This window comes from Papilio xuthus, unplaced genomic scaffold (genome assembly GCF_000836235.2).
Source record: "Papilio xuthus unplaced genomic scaffold, Pxut_1.1 DF826945.1, whole genome shotgun sequence".
Classification (NCBI taxonomy): domain Eukaryota; kingdom Metazoa; phylum Arthropoda; class Insecta; order Lepidoptera; family Papilionidae; genus Papilio; species Papilio xuthus.
In genome coordinates, this window is record NW_013531704.1 from 8,386,518 (window position 1) to 8,406,706 (window position 20,189).

The window sequence follows — 20,189 nt, forward strand, 5'->3', positions numbered from 1 at the left end:
CTAAATTCTGGTGAACGTTCCTTTAATTGTTGCGGATACTAAATAAAATTTTAGATAAGTTGAAGTAAATTAATTCTGTTCAATTTTGTATCACTGTAAAATCTAATACCCTAAATTCCTCTCCTATTAAATATATTTCGTGATGACGTTGCAACAATGGGACTTCAGTTTCGTCGACGTGTTAATTAATTTCCTGTCACGGCGTCACCTTACTCTGAGTAAGATATTGTTCTCAGATTTCTGCAGCAATTAGTATTCCGTGAGAACAAGACTAAAGAGATTGACATTTAATAGACACGGCGCTTCATGAAACATGACAATAGCTTTATTGTCTACTAGATACGGCTTCAGACGTATAAGGATATACATATGATATTGGTCTTTTCTGTCATATCTTCCCGTATCCATCTACGAGCCAATTTTTCATGATCGTGATATCTTCTAAACTGTTTCACAGATTTATTTACTGTAATCGATTTTTATGGTAATTCTACGATAAAGGATGATAAAAAAAATCAAATTGTCATATTTAAAAATTGATATTTTAAGATCTTTTTATTTTTAAATTAGGTGATTAGGTTAATTTCATGTGATAATTTTCTATTAATTTTAATCAACTATTCACATCTGGGAATTGTAATTTTGTGCACATGAGATATTTTTTCATATATTCTTCAGCTTCCTTCTTCATCTGATCATCGAAATATTGAACCCAGCCGCCAGATTTGCCTAGAAATTAGTAACATTTAATACGTATTACTGACTCTTTTACCTTCAAGAATGGGAAAAGGATCCTATTAGAATAAAAATAATCTTAAAATTAAATTTTGAGTTATTGGCTAAATATTTTATGAAAATAAAAAATACCTTTGCGCATAAACTTTAGCTCAGAATCCTTTTTCTCGTCTTCAGATGATACAAATGGTGATTTCTTTTTCATATTATCGAACTGTAGATAATCATTTAGTTTATCTTTTTGTTCTTTTGTGTATTCTTTGCCCAGGAATGTGCAAACTCTGTCAATAACAGCTGGTAGATCCTAAAGAAAAGAAACATAGGCAAATTAAGAAGTTGCTTATTTTTAAAGTCGGTTAAGAGTAAAAATTTACAACTTTCAATTTTTAGAGAATTTCTTTCACAATTAGTGTTAATTTAGGATACCTTAAAAATCAATTAAGTTTAGTAAGTGACAAAAATAAAAACTAGTAAATTTTGACACACTTGCCGTGGGTTTCGTAACCGACATTTCTGTATATCGTCAACCGAGTGATAGTAATATTTTTTAAACGGCGATTTTGGTTTTACAAACCAACGGATAATCTTTTATAGAAAACTTTATAAACACTAATTACTTTTTTCATTTCTTCGTACAACAGGAACATCATGTTGGGATGATCACGCTGTTCCCAAGCTTCCCTCACTTGTTCCTCCAGCGGTGCGTGTAGAACTAAAATAAAAAATAAACTTTCCATTAATTTTAGTTTAAAAAAATAAAATTAAAATGTGGAAACTTCTGATAATATTAAAAATAAAATTTAAGAATGGTGTCTTGTAGTTTGTCTGCTTTATGAGATGTTAGAATATTTTCTGAAGGTGAAATTAAATAACCAAAGCTTCATGTAAATATAATATTATACTAATACGCCCAACATACACTGGGACAGCGTGGTTGACTATTGTCTAGTCATCCCTAACTTAGGGTAGGCTCCGAGGCCTTCAGTGGGGACGAATTAGCTGATGATGATATGTAAATTGGGATGGCAGTTTATAGTATATCTAAATGTAAAAAAGTGTTGCTTACTTAAGTTTTTCTGGAATAACTCCCAAAATTCTTTGAACTGGACGCTCTGGTCAAAGTAACGAAACATGATGTGCATGAAGTGATAAGAGACCACCACGTCTCGAGGATCTCTAGCTATATGAAACACTTTAGCTGTATCCAGCAGGTTTGGTGGTAGAAGTGATAATGGCGAATGCGACTTCACATATCGTGGTGAAGGTAAATTTGGTAATGTTGTATAATCATCTTCAGTAGCTCTTTGACCTTTAATATTAGAGTTTGGTGTAGATTTTCTAACTTCAGATGCTAATGTAGGATACCTGAAAAGAAATAATCATTAAATTATTTAAACTTTCGTGAGACATTATACTAAACTGATATATAAACACGGCTAAACGAGCCCATCGGGGGCCCTTCATCAGGATGAGTGGTGAAAGAAAGAAGAAAGAAAGAAAAGTTTTTATTATTATAGGTAACAGATTAAACCAAGAAACAATAACTAACATAATAAAATTGCACATAACTAAGAAATTAAATTAGACCTAAGTTACCATTTATGGTTAATTTGGATAATTTAGTGATGCCCACACTAGGCAATGCCTGTATCGTGGGCACCGATATTCAGATAGGTATATAATATTCAGTCCACAAAATTACAAAACCCACACTCACGACACTTTAGCATTTAACAATTCAGTTACTCCGGTATACATATAATAAAAACAAAATTTAAGTTAATGAAAAGAAGAAAAACTTAAGTTAAATATATAATATAAATGTGTATCGGCTATATAAATTGATAAGAGATAAATATGTTAAAGGATCTAGGATTGTATCTTCAAAAGATTCTCAGTATCATTATAATTTAAAGTTAGCAGCCACTTCAGTAAGGTAGATTTGGCTTGTGGTAGGGATTTTTCTAACAAGTCGCAGCGTTTAACTACAGAGTTATAAATATGAAATTGAATAAAGGAGCCCGTGCGTTGTGCGAAGTAGGATTTAACTGATGGCATAGGTAAAAGGTAGACTCTGCGAGACAACCTGTTTTTGTGTTCAGCGGATCCAAGTAAACTTTTATGAACCATCATCACAGTTTTGTACAAGTATAATTGCCTTACGGTAAGAGTGTCAGAATCTCTGTATAGATCTTTGGTGGGGTACCGAAAAGGTTTTCGCAGCATAACTTTTAAGACGGAACGTTGAGCTCTTTCAATTCGGATCATATTGGTAGCACTCGCAGAACCCCAGCAAGTTATGCAATATGTCAGAAGAGATTGGCACAACGCAGAGTATATGCTTTTTAAAATATCTAAACTGCTTACATCTCGTAGTTTTCTCATGATACCAATAACTCTTCGGACTCGAGAGGAAAGCGATTCAATGTGGTCTTTAAAAGTTAATTTTTCGTCTATGAGGACTCCCAAATATTTTACTACACTTGATCTACTCAGGGATTCGCAGTCGCAGGCAATGGTGTTACAAAGTGAATGATGTAATTTAATAACAGTACTTTTATCGGGTGCAGAAGCTGCTGTTTTGTGGAAGCAAACATAGTTGGTCTTTTTTACATTAAGGGTCAAGAGATTATTTTGGAGCCAGGCACTAACTCGAGACATACCTAGCTGAGAATTTCGCAGTGCTTCCTGCCAATTCAAACCATCAAATATAATTGCAGTATCGTCCGCATAACATATGATATCTGCATTACCTATTGATATGTCATGGATGTCATTAATGTAAATGGTGAACAGCGTAGGACCCAGAATACTGCCCTGCGGGACTCCAAAAGTGACGGTCTGTGAGCTACTCATGACTTGGCCGATCCTAACACATTGCATACGATCTGAAACGTAGCTCCTGAACCAGTCAAGGGCAATACCTCTAACACCAATGTTAAATAGTTTTTGTAAGAGGATAGGAGCAGACACGGTATCAAAAGCCTTGGCCAAGTCTAAAAAGACAGCAACACAACATTTTTTGTCATTAAGTTTTGAAGAAACGCTTGAAATTAGAAGGGAGACTGCATCTTCAGTACTCCTACCCCTTTGAAAACCAAATTGTCTCGGAGCAATAATATTTTGGGATCTCAGATAATTGGTCAAACGGTTATTAACAAGCTTTTCAAGCAATTTTGAAAAAGAACTTTGCAAGGAGATTGGCCTGTAATTTTCAATCTGCTTCTTGTGGTACTGGTAGTGGTACTGGTATTATTTCGCGGACGCGGCCCGTTGCTCACTGAAACTAGTCGGTGCCGCCACCGGACGTATATACGTGAGTGTTTAGCCGTGTTTATATATCAGTTTAGAAATAATCATAATTCGAATAATCGCTACAATACTATCACTACATAGAGTACAGGCACGAAGTGGGACTATTGGTTTGATGAGAATGGTACCAGATAATAAGTTCTAGTCTTCTAACTCTTGCTGAATTTGACAGAGGAGGGAGTGTATATTAAAGGATTATCTTCTACTATTAAGAATAAAACTTTTGGTTCCGTTATTTGGACTTACTCAATGAAAGCATAACGTGTAGATACAGGAATTGATGATGCGGTATCAAAGTCTAAATTATTTTGGACCTGCCATACAAGTTCTTGAAGCCATGTAGTGCCTGGAAATGAAAAACAAAATAAATGAAATTAATGGAAAAGAGAAGATAGAAAGATTTCATACTACATATGGTGCAAACTAATATTTAGGAGAACAACAACAGTCTACCAAATTGCGTCTTTGCCTTAAATATTGTGAGATCGCACGATTCACATCTTTCACAGAGTATATTTGTATAATTACACTGAACTTTCAAAACTGGTTAGAATGTTAATGAACACTTTAATATATTGGAATTATACCTGATCTAGAATAGCTGGTTACCCAAATGTCGTCAGGTCGTACGTCTAGATTGTAAATATCAGCTGCGTGGTCGCCATAGCCCGCCGGCCAGAGATATCCGTGTGGACCAATCCGCACAAAAGGACGTATGTATCCTGTAATATTACCATTTTAACGAAAATTATTGAGTAGTTTACATTTTGTGTGTAAATACAATAAATATTAGAGAAATATAACGATATTATTTGTTGTTCCTTTTTTCTTTAATTCTAAAACTATTTCAGAGAACTTAAGGGTTCATGCTAACTTGTCAACTGCTCGCCCACCAGACATTGTCTTGCTTTACGATCGCTGCAGTGTCGACACGCCGCTTCTTCGGCTACCAATTGAGCGAGATAAAGATATATAATTGCAAGAATTGGTGGACGACCTTTGACCTTCAGTTTACATTCCCAAGACACGCGTACGAAAATATTTTATCATAGGTGTGATTTTTCGAGGACTAAGAAAGTAATTTTTTTATCGACATTATAAATACGGTAATACCTTTGTAGTACTTTTTTATCAAAGCATCTTCTTCTTCAGTTACATTTTGAATGGCGAAGGGAAATTTCTGTTTTTCAGCCATTACCTGTGGGTAAACAAATTAAATATACATGAATATGTTTTCTCTCTCTCTTTTCAGACACATTTAAAGTGACAAAGATTAAATCAAGAAAATCTCAAAGAAACTTATGAGTTGATTGCAATAGTCGAAAAAACATGAGTAAATCAGAGATAATTTTTATAATGCTCTTTGTTTTCTTGTATCTTTAATTTGTACACTTTCTTATCTGGTTTCAAATGATGCATGTTTGGGTTATTGACATTTATATTAGCTTTGAAACTTCTCGGCATTTAGTTAGATTAATTTAGTGACAAAATGAGTCCTGTAGTACATGATTATATAATATCCCATTTTTAGGCATATGTATCTTGTTTTTAGAAATATTGCTTACCTTTTTCTGAAATGCACAATGCTTGATTTTACTTAAAAAAATTTGAAGCGACACTTTCAAAAATAATTTTTACACAAATAATTTTAATGGATTTTTTTATAAAATTATTGAAAATAATAATTATTTTTATGGATTTATTATTGAATATTTTATTTTAAATTAACTTTTATTACGTCTGTGATTGTCCGTTGTTGAAAATAATCTGCTTTTAAACATATTTACATAATATTTACAACTTGTTTTCTACATATGGAAGTCGTATGAATGCTGTATACAAGAGATAAATGAGTGCTATACAATTTTAAATTTTAATTTAACGAGTTAAGGTTCAAATTAACAAAATAATTGCATAATATTTTGAAGGTCTTGCTAAAAATACTTATGATTTGGCAATGAATATATTAAATTACATTTATAGCTAAAGTCACATAAGCCAATCAACTTTCTATACATTGTCGTATTTATGACATTTAACACATTAGTATTCTAAAAGATTTGAGACATAGCAATATAGGAAAGTACTTACCAGCTTATAAATAATTTATCAAAGAAAAGAATGCACTTTATACGTTAGTTTCAAGCGAACTGAATGTACGATACGACTTCGTTGCTATCTGCAATTGATAACAAAATTAAATATTTACTCACAAACGTTTAATTCTAGTGATTATTAAAATGTAACATTTGATGTTAAATCATCATTCGGCCCTTTTATTGACAACTAGCGGGCGCTCGCGACTCCGTCCACGCGGAAAAAAAATAGTAGCGTATGGCTTCAAGCAGACTATGTTATGTATGCCAAATTTCTTGGAGATGCGTTCAATTGTGGAGATACCTTTAAGTAAACATACATCCATCCAAACACACGCATTTATAATATTAGTGAGATAATTAAATCATAATATCACATCTAGTCTTTAACTGGAAAATTATGTTTACAGTACAAAATATTTGAAATGTTTATATTATTAATAGAAGCTTCATATCTGTACGATGAACTTATTGGACGCTTTTAGAATTCACCAAACTAATAACTGACATAGTTTCTGCCGACCTTTATTACAAGGGTTCACTCTTTGGAAATTACTAAGAGGAAAGCTCGGTTATAAACTTAATTATGCGACCTTTGTTACTTTCTGATAGTTTTAATTTAAATATTTATGTTTTATTAATATAATAATCATACAATTTATCTTACTAATATTATAAATATTTAGATGGATATGGATGTTTGTTTGAAGGTAACCAGAATGGCAGACATTTGGCATAGATAGAGCACAGTCTGGAAGAAAATATAGGCTTCTTATTAAGTTTTATTAATTCCACGCGGACGGAATCACGGGCGACAGTTAGTACGTTCATAAAATAACGACAGTAAAGCTGTATTCCAGTATACATTTAATAAACAACGACAAGCACTCAAGATTTTCTTAGACGTTACTTTTAAAACTTCTTTTTCAAACATGTGAGAGACGCTCAAAGAGATTTTATATAGCGTATTGTAACTTTATGTTACTCTCAAACATGTTTATCGATTTACAAAAAGAATATAACTTATCAAAAGTACATTCACATAAGAATAAGTGTATATAAAATACATAAATAAATAGCTCTTGATAATAAAGTAGATTGTTTTTTTTTTAAATAAAAAAGACAAAATTTTTTTGAAAGCCACAGTAAAAAATATAATTTTAATTGTTATTTATTAAATAATTGGCGATTAAACTTACTCTAAATTAAAAAAAAAATCTATCAGCCGCCAAGTGCAAGTTTCACATTTCACATATTTCTACGTCAGGAACAAAGCCGTTCGATTATACTTCATATCTTTGTCATGTCCCAAAAGTACAGGGGGATTATTTTCCGTTTACGTCAGTGACATGCATTAGGGGAATCGACTTATAATTTAATAGGGAGCCAGTGATCGATCGACTGTTTGTTTCGCCTTTGTAATACAAAAGCTGTAGTTGTTTTAACTTTGGTAAAAATACAGAGTAATTTGGATCGGGTAATATTACAGGGGGGTACAGTAAAATGGGAATGTATAGATGGCTGAATTATCTTCAGAACTAAATTTGTTAAAAATATAGAACAAAGTTTGTAGGAACACATAGACTACTAATTAAGTTTTTTTCAATTCAGCGCAGACGGAGTCACAGCCGACCTCTAGTATAAAGAGTTTCACATAAAATATTTTTAAACCTCTAGACATTTCTCTGGAAGTCTGCTTGATCCGATTTATAGTTTTTATCGATTTCCCCGCTTTTCCCGTGAACAGCAAAGTACAATTTCAAGTTGTAGTCGCTGCTAAAGTTTCAGAGTAGTCAGAAAGTCTTATAAGTGGAGTTTTATTCAGTGCAACTAAGTATAACTTTACGAGATAAGTTATAAATAAAAGGATGTTTTAAAATAAATAATACCACTACCAAGTTATTATAAAGAATAGATATTGGATTTATTCTAAAGTTATTTTTACGTTTAGAAGAGACTTTTAAAATTGATTTGTTAAGTTAGTCTAATAGATACTTAACATTTATCGATAAACAAAACGTTCAAATGAACCTGGTAAGAATATTTCGTTAAGTAGTTCGTTCGTGTTGTAAGTTATCTTTTTAAATTGAAAAAAAAGATTCTAAATAGTTTTAAATGTAGTATCCATGATTTATATAAAATCCGATATGCATGTCTGTCGAAACCGTACAAACGTAGCTAATCGATCGTATCAGCATGGGATTTACTGTATTCAAATTCAACAGGATTTTCGAGCTGAATTAGCGCTTTAGGCGATTATTTCGTTACGTTGTATTTGATCGTTTCAAAGCGTCATACAATGCTAAATCTGAGGGTTATAAATGATTACTGTCCCAGGTTACACGTTACACTATTTTAAAAACGTAGTGTCCCTAATCGTACATAATAGCAAAACAGAGGATACAAAATAATTAGTAAATATTTTTGGCAGGCGCTTTTGATTACATAAATAGCTTTCGATAGTTGTATAATTACTGAGCTTCAAATGAAGCTTTTGCTCGTTTTCCTTCTTAATTCACAAAAAAATCTAATTTCAAAAACTTCAACCATAAAATTGCTTTTCAACGATCGTTCTACGTGATTTCGTCCAATCAATTTGTATGTAAATGAAGGGACTCAATTAATTCGTCGAATTTATTATAAACCTTGCTTCAGAAATACTCGAAAAATGATATTGGAAGATAATAATTTAGGCTACATTTTCTGTTGTTAAAATGATGTAAAATTTGTCTTGTCCCATTTTCTTCAGTCGATAAAAAGTGTTGAATTATCGTTGCTCTAAGATATGAGTAAACATTGTTTGTCAAATTATGAGGAAAAAGTCAAATAGAACTTGGAAAGGCGTTACGAATTATTTTATGTATGTACGTTTCTTTTGGCAAGTGAGCAAACTGTTGAGGGCCTGGACCTAGTACATTTTAAGGTTGTCTTTATTCATGAATGCCTAGTTTTTGTAAGTTTTTAAGATCATATAGCGAGTAGTAGACATGCTGTCGGGGATAAATCATTACATAAAAATTAATTTGTTATCAAAATATGAAAAGGTTTTTACTATTTGGTTTTCTGAATTCAATTTTAACTTTTCATTGACTGTAAAGATAAAATTTTAATGCAATTTTACGCCACTTAACATATCGATAAGATAAAAAAATAAAAGAAACATTAACGAAATAAATTTAATGAGAATACAACATTGTTATAATAAATTTAAATCTTCTTATTTGACAGATTATTTTAAAATTTAATACAATAAAAGTTTTTTTAAGAGAGTAAAAGTCATGTTTATAATAATAACATTATTAATTTTAATACCATTAACAGAAGAGTCCTCATTTCGTAAGTTTTTATTTTCTATAAACAACTCTGTGTGTTTTTTTCTGACTCTGACATTTATCTTTCTATCGGCTTCCACAGAGTCTTGCGTCCCGCATACACAATTCTTTATCAACGGTAGACATTGCACTTGCGACGGATTCGGCCGATGGTCAGAGAAAGACTGTCAATACGGTCTCCGTCGGCAAACGTGTACATACGGTCAGGTTTACTGGCAAGGTTGTCGACAATGCCGATGTAATAGTAATGGAGAGCTTCATTGCACTGATATTTATTGCACTGATAAGCAATCAACTGCGAGACGTGAATTATCAACAATTGGTAATCGTTGTATACCATTAAAGTACTATAGAGCGAACTGCAGCATATGTTTTTGTCCAGCATCAGGTCAAATATCTGAAGCTCGATGTACTGTAGATTCTTCTTGTCTTTCGAGCCCTCAACAACAATCAAAATCATTCACGACTATTGATGATACGAACTGTATACCAAATGTTATGTATGTCTTCCCATGTCTACAATGTCTTTGTTCAGAAGACGGAAAGTTTCGTTTGGAAAAATGCTTCGAAGTGTGTCAAGCTCAGAGTCAATTAAAATTAAATCCGCAATGCAAACCCGGTTCTTATTATAGAAGAAATTGCAATGTTTGTCAATGTTCCCAAAATAGAATACAAGATGATAAATTATGCACTAATATCTCTTGTGGGATAAATACACCTAGTTCCAATTTAGTTTCTTTAAGGAACATGCGAAAAAAATGTGTTCCGTACACATTTACTCAACCTATATGTTTGTTTTGTGATTGCAACTCTAATGGAAGAATCAATGAAGATTCTTGCCTTTTAACAGATTGCTCTACGAATTTAGAATTAAAAAGTGCAAACTACAGCGGACAGTGTAATCCAGACGAAGTAGTGCCGGTTTGCGTGGAATGCTTTTGCCTCCAAAACGGTTCAACTGATGGAAAATACTGCTCGAGAGCTTGTAATTATCAGAGTAAATTTAAAGTCTTGGAGAGAGTTTTAACAGAAAGTATACAGACGCAAAATCTCATAAAGAAATCGGATTTAAAAATAATACCATCGCAATCTTGTAAACCTAATTCTGTATATTTTGATGAAGGAAAATATTGTATTTGTTCCACTTCTGCTACAAATCTCAAACTGTGCAAATCATTCAATGATACGAAACCATTCAGAACATTACCAGATAATCAAATTAATTACAGTGTGGACATGCCGTGTCAACCTAATACGTTTGTGGACTTCGATTGTAATACGTGTTATTGTTCAAAGAAAGGTAAAATTGATCCAAAATGGTGCACATACGATGATTGCAATGCTAAAAGATCTATTCAAGAATCACACAAACGACCAAATCTATTCACAGCCGATACTTTGTCTGAGGCGTGTACACCAGGTTCAATATCTAAAGATAAATGCAATTTCTGTATTTGTCCTGAAAGCGGTTTGTCAAAAGAGAAAGCTTGCACTAAAAATTATTGTTCTGATACTGTCAATAATCAAAACAATGTAAAATTTATCTGCGAACCTTTAGCGTACTATGAAGTGGACTGCAACGTTTGCTATTGTCCAAGCGATGGACTCAAAAATGTAGCAAAATGCACAAAAAATATATGCGAAAAGAGTTACCTACGTTCAGACACCTGTTCTTCCGGACAACTTTTCAGTGAAATGTGCAATGTTTGTCTCTGTCCACCAAATGGAAATAAAAATGATAGAGTGTGTACAAACCACACATGTCCTGAGGCAGCATCGTGGCCTAGTTTTGAATTATCTGAAAATCTTCTAGAGGACAGACTCACTAGTGATACTAAAAGAAGTCTCGATTTGTGTTTTCCTGGAGAACAATTTATAGACGGATGTAAGCAATGTGTGTGTCCCGAGATGGGATTGAAAATGTATGCTGAATGTGATGCGTCCCAATGTACTGATAAAAATCAAATGCAATCAGTAACGGTAAGTCTTCATATCTTATTCATACTAAATACAGCTCTGGGGAAGTCACTTTTTTTTAAACGCGCGGTTTTCACGCTTCCGGATCAGGTCGTCCCGGTATTATTACCGGGACAAGTTTGCCTTAATTGCGTGTATTTAGCGGTAACCTTTTAGGGCTCCTTATGCAACTATAATAGCAACTTTTTGAATTTACGCATATTTTAAGGGGCATTCTATTTTCTGGAGACTTGATAATAATATGGTGTAAAGAATGTACATCTTACTTTGCAGGGAAGAGGAGGTCGTCATTTCCGAATCCGTCGTGACATGCCGTGTTATCATTACAACCAAACAGAGCCTCAGAAGGAGTGTACTCCTGGATCCATGTATATTATCAAGTAATTAATTGATTTTTTATTAAAAACTTCTGCCTTTTGTTCGATTGCTTTTAATGATTTTATAGAGCAAAGTAATTTAGAAGTAATGATTTTTCAATCACTACTTTTATAGGCAGTATTTCTTTGATTTATTATTATTATATAATCAATTTTAACCGTGTTAATTCCAGATGTCAAATGTGCATTTGCCCATATATGGGCAGTATAATGCATTTTTGTCGTCCACTAAAGAACATTTACTGCGAACAGCCATTCCCCAATGTGTTTTATGAACCGATGGGAAGGCGACATACCAACGATAGTTCAGGTCTTCTTTTGTCTTTCCTTTTATCATTTATTTTAATTTATGAAGCTGAAGTTTATGGCAGGATATATACTGTTTTGAATTTCGGATATTGTAAAATTGAAATAGATATTTCTATAGTGATTTTCTGTAAACACAAATGACGAATGATAGATCGATTTGGACAAAACCCTTTTCCTCTAAAAGAGTCGTGATGAACGTAGCGAGATGGCAAAAGAGTGCAAATTAAATTAGCAATTCGAATCCAAATTTGTTCTAGAAGTTTAGCTTTTTTTCAGAAGCAAATACTGTTGAAACAACAACGATGGAGCCAAGTCACCAACACACCAAATATCAATGTGACAAAGTGGGTCATATAATGGATTCATGTTACATCTGCGAATGTAAGGAAAATCATCAGTTAATTGAAGAGCACTGCTTCAAAAATCAAGGTGATAATTGTACCGATATTAGACCATCATTCTTAGTTGGCAATAAAGCAGTTATAATATAGATTCTTTCTATTAATTTTATTTTTGTAATTCTTTACGAAGCATGAGTGGAGAAGAAGCAAGTCATAATGTCAAAATTCAATTAGCCTTTATTAAGAACATGCTGTATATTTCTTAAGAATAGAGTAGCTTATTCTTACTCTGGTGTTGAAATATTTGTTTAAAAATATTGTTAAAATGAAAGATGTATATACATGGTGTTCAGAGGAATTTTACGGTTATTTTTACAAAACTTTTTTTTTATAAAGCTCGTTGCCGAATGGCATCCGAGTGCGATCCTTTGCTCAACCACAAGAACCCGCCACCATTGTGTTACCCTCCATTGTTTTTCGAGGCTCAGCCGGAGACATGTTTGAAACAAGGTTCAAATTAAAAACGGAATGTCTGTTTTTCATGTTGAAAATTTTCAACATTTTTCAAATGCCACAAACAGAATATGAAAGGGATATCAGAGATTCTTGTTTATATAAAGTCCGTTCCAGTTGCATACGGGTGGACATTTTTGTTCTAAAATTTTACATTTTTAGTAAAATATTTTTTAACGAGTTGACTATTTTAACCGACTTCAAAAAGGAGGTTTTCAATTCGATTCTATGTTTTTTTTGTTTGTCGATAACTCTGTCCCTAGTGGTCCGATTTTTTATTAATTAAAACATAGTTTTCATAAAGCTTTGTGTTATTTTTTATTCTAAAGGTATTGCGTGTTATTTGGTCCCATTTGTTGTAACATTATAACAAAACTGATATATAAACACGGCTAAACACTCACGTATATATACGTCCAGTGGCGGTACCGACATCTTTGGCCCTTCACCGGGATGAGTGAGCTACGGGCCGCGTCCGCGAAATAATACCAGTACCACTCATCCTGATGAAGGGCCAAAGATGGGCTCGAAATTAGTCGGTGTCGCCACCGGACTATACGTGAACACGGCTATACGTGAGTTTTTAGCCGTGTTTATATATCACTTTAGTATAATGTCTCGCGAAAGTTTGAATAATTTAACATTATAACGTTAAATATTTTATTAATTCATAGGGAATAATGTCAAAAATATATATTATAATAAATTTTCAATTATATATAATTTTGTAGAGAAAGTTATATTTATCAGCAGTTAATCTTTGTTATTAATAAACAGGTGCGTACATTTATTGCGTGAGTTAGAAACAGCTAACGATCCAAGTTTAAGCCAAGCTTTGTTTCGTATATTTTCCTTGTTTGTTCTTTAGTTACATTTTTCTTTGTGTCGTAAGTTAAGGAGAATTAACTTTTTCCACACTTCTTTGTTTAGGTTTATTGTGAAGTTAAACTGAGTTTTTTTTTTGTGTTACAATAAAAATATTAGACAAAGTTTGAAACAATTGTGTTAATTGAAATAACGAAGTCTTTATAACTCAAAGGAAAAAAATACGATTATTGAAAACGGACAATTTTAATTGGATATTTCTAAATATATAAATTACTTTATATTAAGTAACATTTTTACGCTCAAAAATTACTAAAAATGACCTAATTGGTCAATTCCAGAAACTATAAAATAATTTCGCAATCAGCTTAAAAAACTTTATCATCATCATCATAATCAGCCTTAATTCTTCCACTGCTGGACGTGGGCCTCCCCATCGATTGCCACAATGCCCGGTCCTGTGCCGCTCGCATCCAGTGCACTCCCGCAACCTTGACCAGGTCATCGGTCCATCATGCGGGAGGCCTACCTACGCTGCGTCGACCCGTCCGCGGCCGCCACTCTAGGACTTTTCGGCCCCAACTTACCAGCAGTTAAATTGTTTTAAATTTTGATCGTTATTTTAATGTAATAAAAATTCTCCAGTCACAATGTTAGTTACCATGCTCCTCCGAAACGATTTTTATGAAATTTTATATTCATATTCAGTAGAACTGAGAATTGCCTACTATGTATTCTTTATCCCCACGCGGACGGAGTCGCAGGCGACAGCTAGTTTAACTGTTAATTAATACTTTTCTACTAATATTTAATCCGAAGTAAAAATATACAAGTTAGTTTTAATGCTAAAGTTATCTATGCTTAACGACGTAACTTTGGTTGAGGTTTGCTTTTTCTTTGTTTCATTGTTTGTGGTTTCTTTAGGGGGCGAAGTTTATTACTACCGTTGTAGACATGAATGTCCTACGAATGTCTTTGAAATATATTTAATAAAGGTACACGCATACTTAATATAACACGTTACACATAAAACTATCGTTAGTAGTTATTGTCAGCAATAGTAGTAACTTAACTAGAGTCATAGTTCCTCTCTTCATATCGTCAATCTTTCAATCAAAATTTAATTACCTACTGTTTGGTGTCCGTTCGACCTAAAAGTATTTTTTCACCTCATTTTTGCTATTCATATACAATGATTATCCTAACGATATGTGAACATATACAGTCGAAACTCGATTAGCGAGTCATTGTTCCGTCTTGACGGACGACCTCCATAGGCGAGAAACTGGGAGAAAAACCTCTATGAGCGAAAAATCACATTCCTTTGGACTCTCGCTTACCCAGTTACCCAGTTTCCCAGTTTAATAAACCAAACTTTCACAATACAATCGAACATTGTATTGTGAAAGTTTGGTTTATTAAATAGTTTGAAAGTATTATCTGAACTCAGAGTCGGCAAGGGGGAACTTATTTCGTGCTATTTATAGATAAATCGTTGCCTTCATTACACAACAACTGCAGTTACAATAAAAGAAGCAATAACTAAGCACATTTGTAACATCATTGTTGGAGTTGCGAGTACTTAAACGACTCAACTTATGTATTTTGAATACTCTTGAGGTTTTGTTTTGTTGTGTGTTTGTTTATTATTGTTATTTTGGTTCGTACAATAACAGTTGATTACGAATTCGTATGCAAGGAATTAAAAAACCTAGTAATAAATAAAGCCTATGTTATCCAGGGATAATTTAGTTTCCCAACAGTGAAGGAATTTTTCAAATCGGTAGAGCAGTTACGGAGCCTATTTAAGGCAAACAAATAATCAAATATTTATAATATTTGTATAGGTAATGATTCTAGGTAGCTTAATTCGTTGCAAGCATCGTCGAAGACAGACAATACGTAAATTAAAACGGTCATTCGATCTCAAACGTCAAAGAAGTAGATTCATATTTGTCTCTAAAGGAGACTCTTTGTATAGATTTAGTATCAGAGATCTACACTAATGTACGGCTTATGTAATTATTACATGACTCTGAGTGAAAAAATTATAAAAATACATTGATTGTGCATTACACATTATTTTACTAATGTTATAAATGCGAATGTTTAGATGGATGGATGTTTGTTTGAATGTATCTCTAGATCGGCTGAACGGATCTGGATGAAATTTGGCATACATATAGAACATAGTCTGGAAGAACACATAGGCTACTAAGTATGTTTTTTAATACCGCGCAGACGAAGTCGAGTAGTCTAAAAATAAAAATCAAATCGTGCACATATAAAAAATAATAAGAAAATGTTGTATGGAGCAAATATAACGGATATACAAACGTCGGAACGTCAACCGCGATATCCAGCGAGGGGTAAGAGAAATGAAACGAAACGAAATTAGGGAAACAGATTCTGGGAATGACGTGTGACGAGACGGGTAATTGCTCAGAAATAAGAACACGCTATATGTGAATTGTCACGTCAAAAAATAAAACACGGAAATTCAAGCTTACTGTGTACGTTTTATTCGTGTATTTTTGTGTTGAATATTTTACGAAAATATGGAAACAGGGTAACGGGAAAGCATTTCTAAGAATATTCCAGCTGTGATTAAAATTTTAATAGACAAAAATTGCACCTGTACATTGGATATGAATCTTTTCTTCTTTCTTTTTATTATTTAAGCGTTAATAGCCTAATGATTAAGGGTACGGATTTCCGATCACGAGGTCGGGGGTTCGAATTCCGCCATTTGACTATTGTCGTAAACCATATCCTAGCACAAGCCTAGAGCTTAATTGGAATGGTAGAAGAAATATTAGTAAATTTCCAAAAAAAATTGCTATTATTAAAAAAAATCGAGAGCGTCGGTGGCTCAGTGGTCAAGCACTTGACTTGCAATCTGCAGGTCCTGGGTTCGAATCCCGCCATGTACCAATGTGTTTTTCGATTTCCGATTTACATATGTACATTTATCCGACGTTCTTACGGTGAAGGAAAACATCGTGATGCAACCTGCACATATCTGAGAAGAAATTCAGAGATATGTGTGAAGTCAACCAACCCGCACTTGGCCAGCGTGGTTGACTATGGCCTAATCACCCTTAACTTAGGGTAGGCTCCGAGCCTCTCGGTGGGGACGTATAGTGAGCTGATGATGATGAAAAAAAATAATTTGAGGTTATTTTAACCTATTTGTTACTTATCCGATGTATTTATTTAATTCAATTTTCTGCATAACTTCTTTATCCAAAAAGCCTTTGAATCAAATTCCAACATAATTACGAAATTTGGAATTCGCTTTTACAGTAAAGATACATAAAGTATTTTAAATTCCATTTATAACAGAGTGCATTTTAATAAATCTCAGAAAGAGAATTTTGTCATTAAATTTTCTGCATTTTTAAGTAACTCTTCGGAATAGCACAACATTTTAAGCGTTTCAGAATATTGTAAAAGATTTTGGATTTCCTAGTAAATTATTGTGCAGAAGCACAATTTCAATGATGTTTGGTATAAATGGAATTATAACAAATTTTAATAGGAACAAAATCGCGTTATTGTTTCACGGAATGCACCACGTTTTTTTACATTATAAGGTGGCAATCGAGCAAGCTGCCACTTAAATTCGCAGAAATAGCGAAGAAACTGCTCCCCATAGACATCCGCAAATGCAGATGCGTTGCCTGTCTTTAATTGATGGAAAAGAGCGTCCTTTTTCCGTCAATTACAGGTAGGCATAGAAAAGGAATATTTCTTCTTCCTATACGACCACTTCCTGTCTATTCAACTTCCTATTTTAATCCTTTCCTGATAAGAATGTGATGGGAAGGTAAAGAGGATGAAAATTAGGTCTTGTTTATTTTATTCGATTCAAATTAAGTCTAAAATATGAATGGAAATACATGTAACATAAATAATTAACATCACAATAATATCTTGGAATAGTTTTAAATTTCAACAGTCGTAAAAAAATTGCTTCGAATGTTGGAACCAAATATCATATTAAATTACATTTTTCTTATGAACTGGAAAACTTTTATAACAGACATGACAACAATGGCCGGACAAAATAAAACGCACAGAAGAACAGTTCGCTGACGAAGGGCGTCCGACTGCAATCCTTTACAGCCACAAAGGAGCGCTATTGTGCTTACAGTCTCACTTGACAACGTATACTTCTCAAGTCATAAGATATAGGCGGATACTAAATATAAATATAACATCGAAATTTTACAATGAACCTCCTGTATTTGATATTATCTCTGTCATTCTTTGTGAAAAAAAACAGAGATAGCAATATCTTTTCGTACGGGTGTTTCGCTTGTATCTCACGGTAATAATAGCAAAGAAAATTAGTACATTTGCGGTGCTAAAACTTGAAATTGTGTTCTAACGTCAAGTCCAATCCGAGGTAAGTAAAGTCAATATCCTTATGTTTCCACTATTGAAAGATTTGTCCAAAAACTTAGTGTCATACCACCATTATCTTTGTAAAAACATAGAGTAGAGTCGCACAGCTGTTGAGACGATAAGCTTATAGCCAGTTAGGTTTTTTGTCTAGGATTTTTTTTAGTTAGATTTTCAGCTAATTTTGACGTAAAATTAACTAATATTATTTATCTTTTTGAGGTATATATTTAATTGTAAGTCTAAAGCTTACATATTGCACCACTTACCACTGCTCCCGTGCGGACCGCCATGTCTTTTGAATTGCGTGCACTGAAGTCTTACCATACAAATTACTTCCTTTATGAATAGAAAATAAATAAATACCACGATTAAATTATAAGTTGAAATTTCTTTTTATATTAAAATTGATAAACAAATATGTTTTAAATATTACTAACTGATTTTCATTTGTGACCTAAAAATTTGGTACATTTTTCCGTTTTCTTCACATTTAGTATTTTGCATTGCTTGGATTGATTTACTTGTAATAATTCTGGGCTACGTCTACTTTTGCTTACCTCATCATCAGCTATACATCCCCACCTAGGGGCTCGGAGCCTACCCTAAGTTCAACCTTGATTAGGCCATAGTCAACCAACCCGCACTTCAACCACTCTGGCCAAGTGCGGGTTGGTTGACTTCACACATATCTTTGAATTTCTTCTCAGATATGTGCAGGTTGCATCACGTTTTCTTTCACTGTAAGAACGTCGGATAAATGTACATATGTAAATCGGAAATCGAAAAACACATTGGTACATGGCGGGATTCAAACCCAGGACGTGCAGATTGCAAGTCAAGTGCTTGACCACCGAGCCACCGACGCTCCACTTACTTTGCTTACCTACTATTCTAATAATGTAGCTTACCGTTGATTTCTGAGATCAAAATCCCCGTTCAAAACATGTTGTTATCTTTGTTTAATTAAAGATGATGATGATGACAGGGTTGACGATATGTTTAACACAAATATTTTGGTATCAGAAACCAACCGTTATTATAGTCATAATTAAGCCGAAGTTTTTGAGGTAAACTATTTTTATAAATCTCTTTAGTAATAAGAAAAAAAAATGAAAATTGCATTTCAGCTTTTTATTCGTCTTAATATTGAAGCAGCGCAGCAGTAACAATTTTTACGATTCCTTTTGTTCTCGTAATTATGAATTGCTTGCTCGTACCAAGCGCAGTCATAATTTTAACAAGCGGCTTAAAATGCTGAATTATACTCTTTTTAACTTTTACAGAGATTTTTAAAATTCAAATTATGTTTTCTAAAGAAACGTCACCAAAAAACAAAAGTTAAATATGCAAGTACTAGTATGATTCTTTTAGTATAGTAGAATAACGTATTTGAAAGCACAAACAAGCATTTCTCGTTCATGACGGAACACTTATTTGCATATAGAAAGGATCCCACTCCAGAGGAGCACCGTTTGATTATTTCTATTATTTCCTTTCAGTTACATCTCTTGGAAACGCCCCAATTATCGTTGAATTTACAGAAACTCTCTTCATGTTTTATATTATACAGTCATTTGTTTATTTATCAGCTATTAACATTGGTCCTTGTATTTTTGACTAATTCTTTTTTTAGTAAAGTCGGATGTATTCGACCTCTTTGGTGGATAATGAGTTTGTTAATTAAAGAGATTGTACTGGCCACTGAGAATGCAAATAAAAAAATCTTTATTCTTTTATAAATTGGAACTAGTTGGTCGTAAATTTCGACGGCCTTATACTAAGTAGCTTTTTTAAATAACTTATTTAAATATCCCTCGAAAGTTTTAATAAATTCATAGAATTGCTCAAAACATTCGTAACTTTTGAAGGTGGACCCAATAATTCTTTTCATTTAAGAAGAAAAAAACAAGATTTGTCATTATTCGTCTCAATTGCATTCCCCATTCAAGGGAACGGTAACTT

At 33.2% G+C, this 20,189-nt stretch overlaps 2 protein-coding genes across 4 annotated transcripts; one reads left to right on the forward strand and one right to left on the reverse strand.

Moving 5' to 3' along the window:
- Positions 1-540: 540 nt before the first annotated feature.
- Positions 541-6,240, reverse strand: LOC106121490 (sulfotransferase 1C4-like). Of its 3 annotated transcripts, none has more exons than XM_013317180.1 (8): positions 6,139-6,240; positions 5,161-5,245; positions 4,635-4,769; positions 4,294-4,393; positions 1,802-2,100; positions 1,353-1,447; positions 868-1,039; positions 541-729 (listed from the first exon to the last, which is right to left on the reverse strand). In XM_013317180.1, exons 2-8 carry the CDS (start codon positions 5,240-5,242, stop codon positions 614-616), a joined length of 999 nt encoding a protein of 332 aa, XP_013172634.1. In that variant the 5' UTR covers positions 5,243-5,245; positions 6,139-6,240; the 3' UTR covers positions 541-613.
- Positions 6,241-9,418: 3,178 nt separating this feature from the next.
- On the forward strand, positions 9,419-13,065 carry LOC106121114 (uncharacterized). The gene is made up of 6 exons (XM_013316614.1): positions 9,419-9,479; positions 9,558-11,455; positions 11,726-11,832; positions 12,003-12,139; positions 12,415-12,567; positions 12,876-13,065. Exons 1-6 carry the CDS (start codon positions 9,422-9,424, stop codon positions 12,998-13,000), a joined length of 2,478 nt encoding a protein of 825 aa, XP_013172068.1. The 5' UTR covers positions 9,419-9,421; the 3' UTR covers positions 13,001-13,065.
- Positions 13,066-20,189: the final 7,124 nt, after the last annotated feature.

Bases quoted from the DNA above. Each gene is read 5' to 3' on its own strand.
- LOC106121490 (XM_013317180.1), bottom strand. From the start codon at position 5,242: ATGGCTGAAAAACAGAAATTTCCCTTCGCCATTCAAAATGTAACTGAA. The intron at 4,770-5,160 runs GTATTACCGTAT...GTAATATTACAG, and splicing joins GATAAAAAAGTACTACAAAG to GATACATACGTCCTTTTGTG. The intron at 1,040-1,352 runs GTAATTAGTGTT...TCTTTTCTTTAG, and splicing joins TGTACGAAGAAATGAAAAAA to GATCTACCAGCTGTTATTGA.
- LOC106121114 (XM_013316614.1), top strand. From the start codon at position 9,422: ATGTTTATAATAATAACATTATTAATTTTAATACCATTAACAGAAGAG. The intron at 9,480-9,557 runs GTAAGTTTTTAT...CGGCTTCCACAG, and splicing joins AACAGAAGAGTCCTCATTTC to AGTCTTGCGTCCCGCATACA. The intron at 12,568-12,875 runs GTGATAATTGTA...TTTTTTATAAAG, and splicing joins GCACTGCTTCAAAAATCAAG to CTCGTTGCCGAATGGCATCC.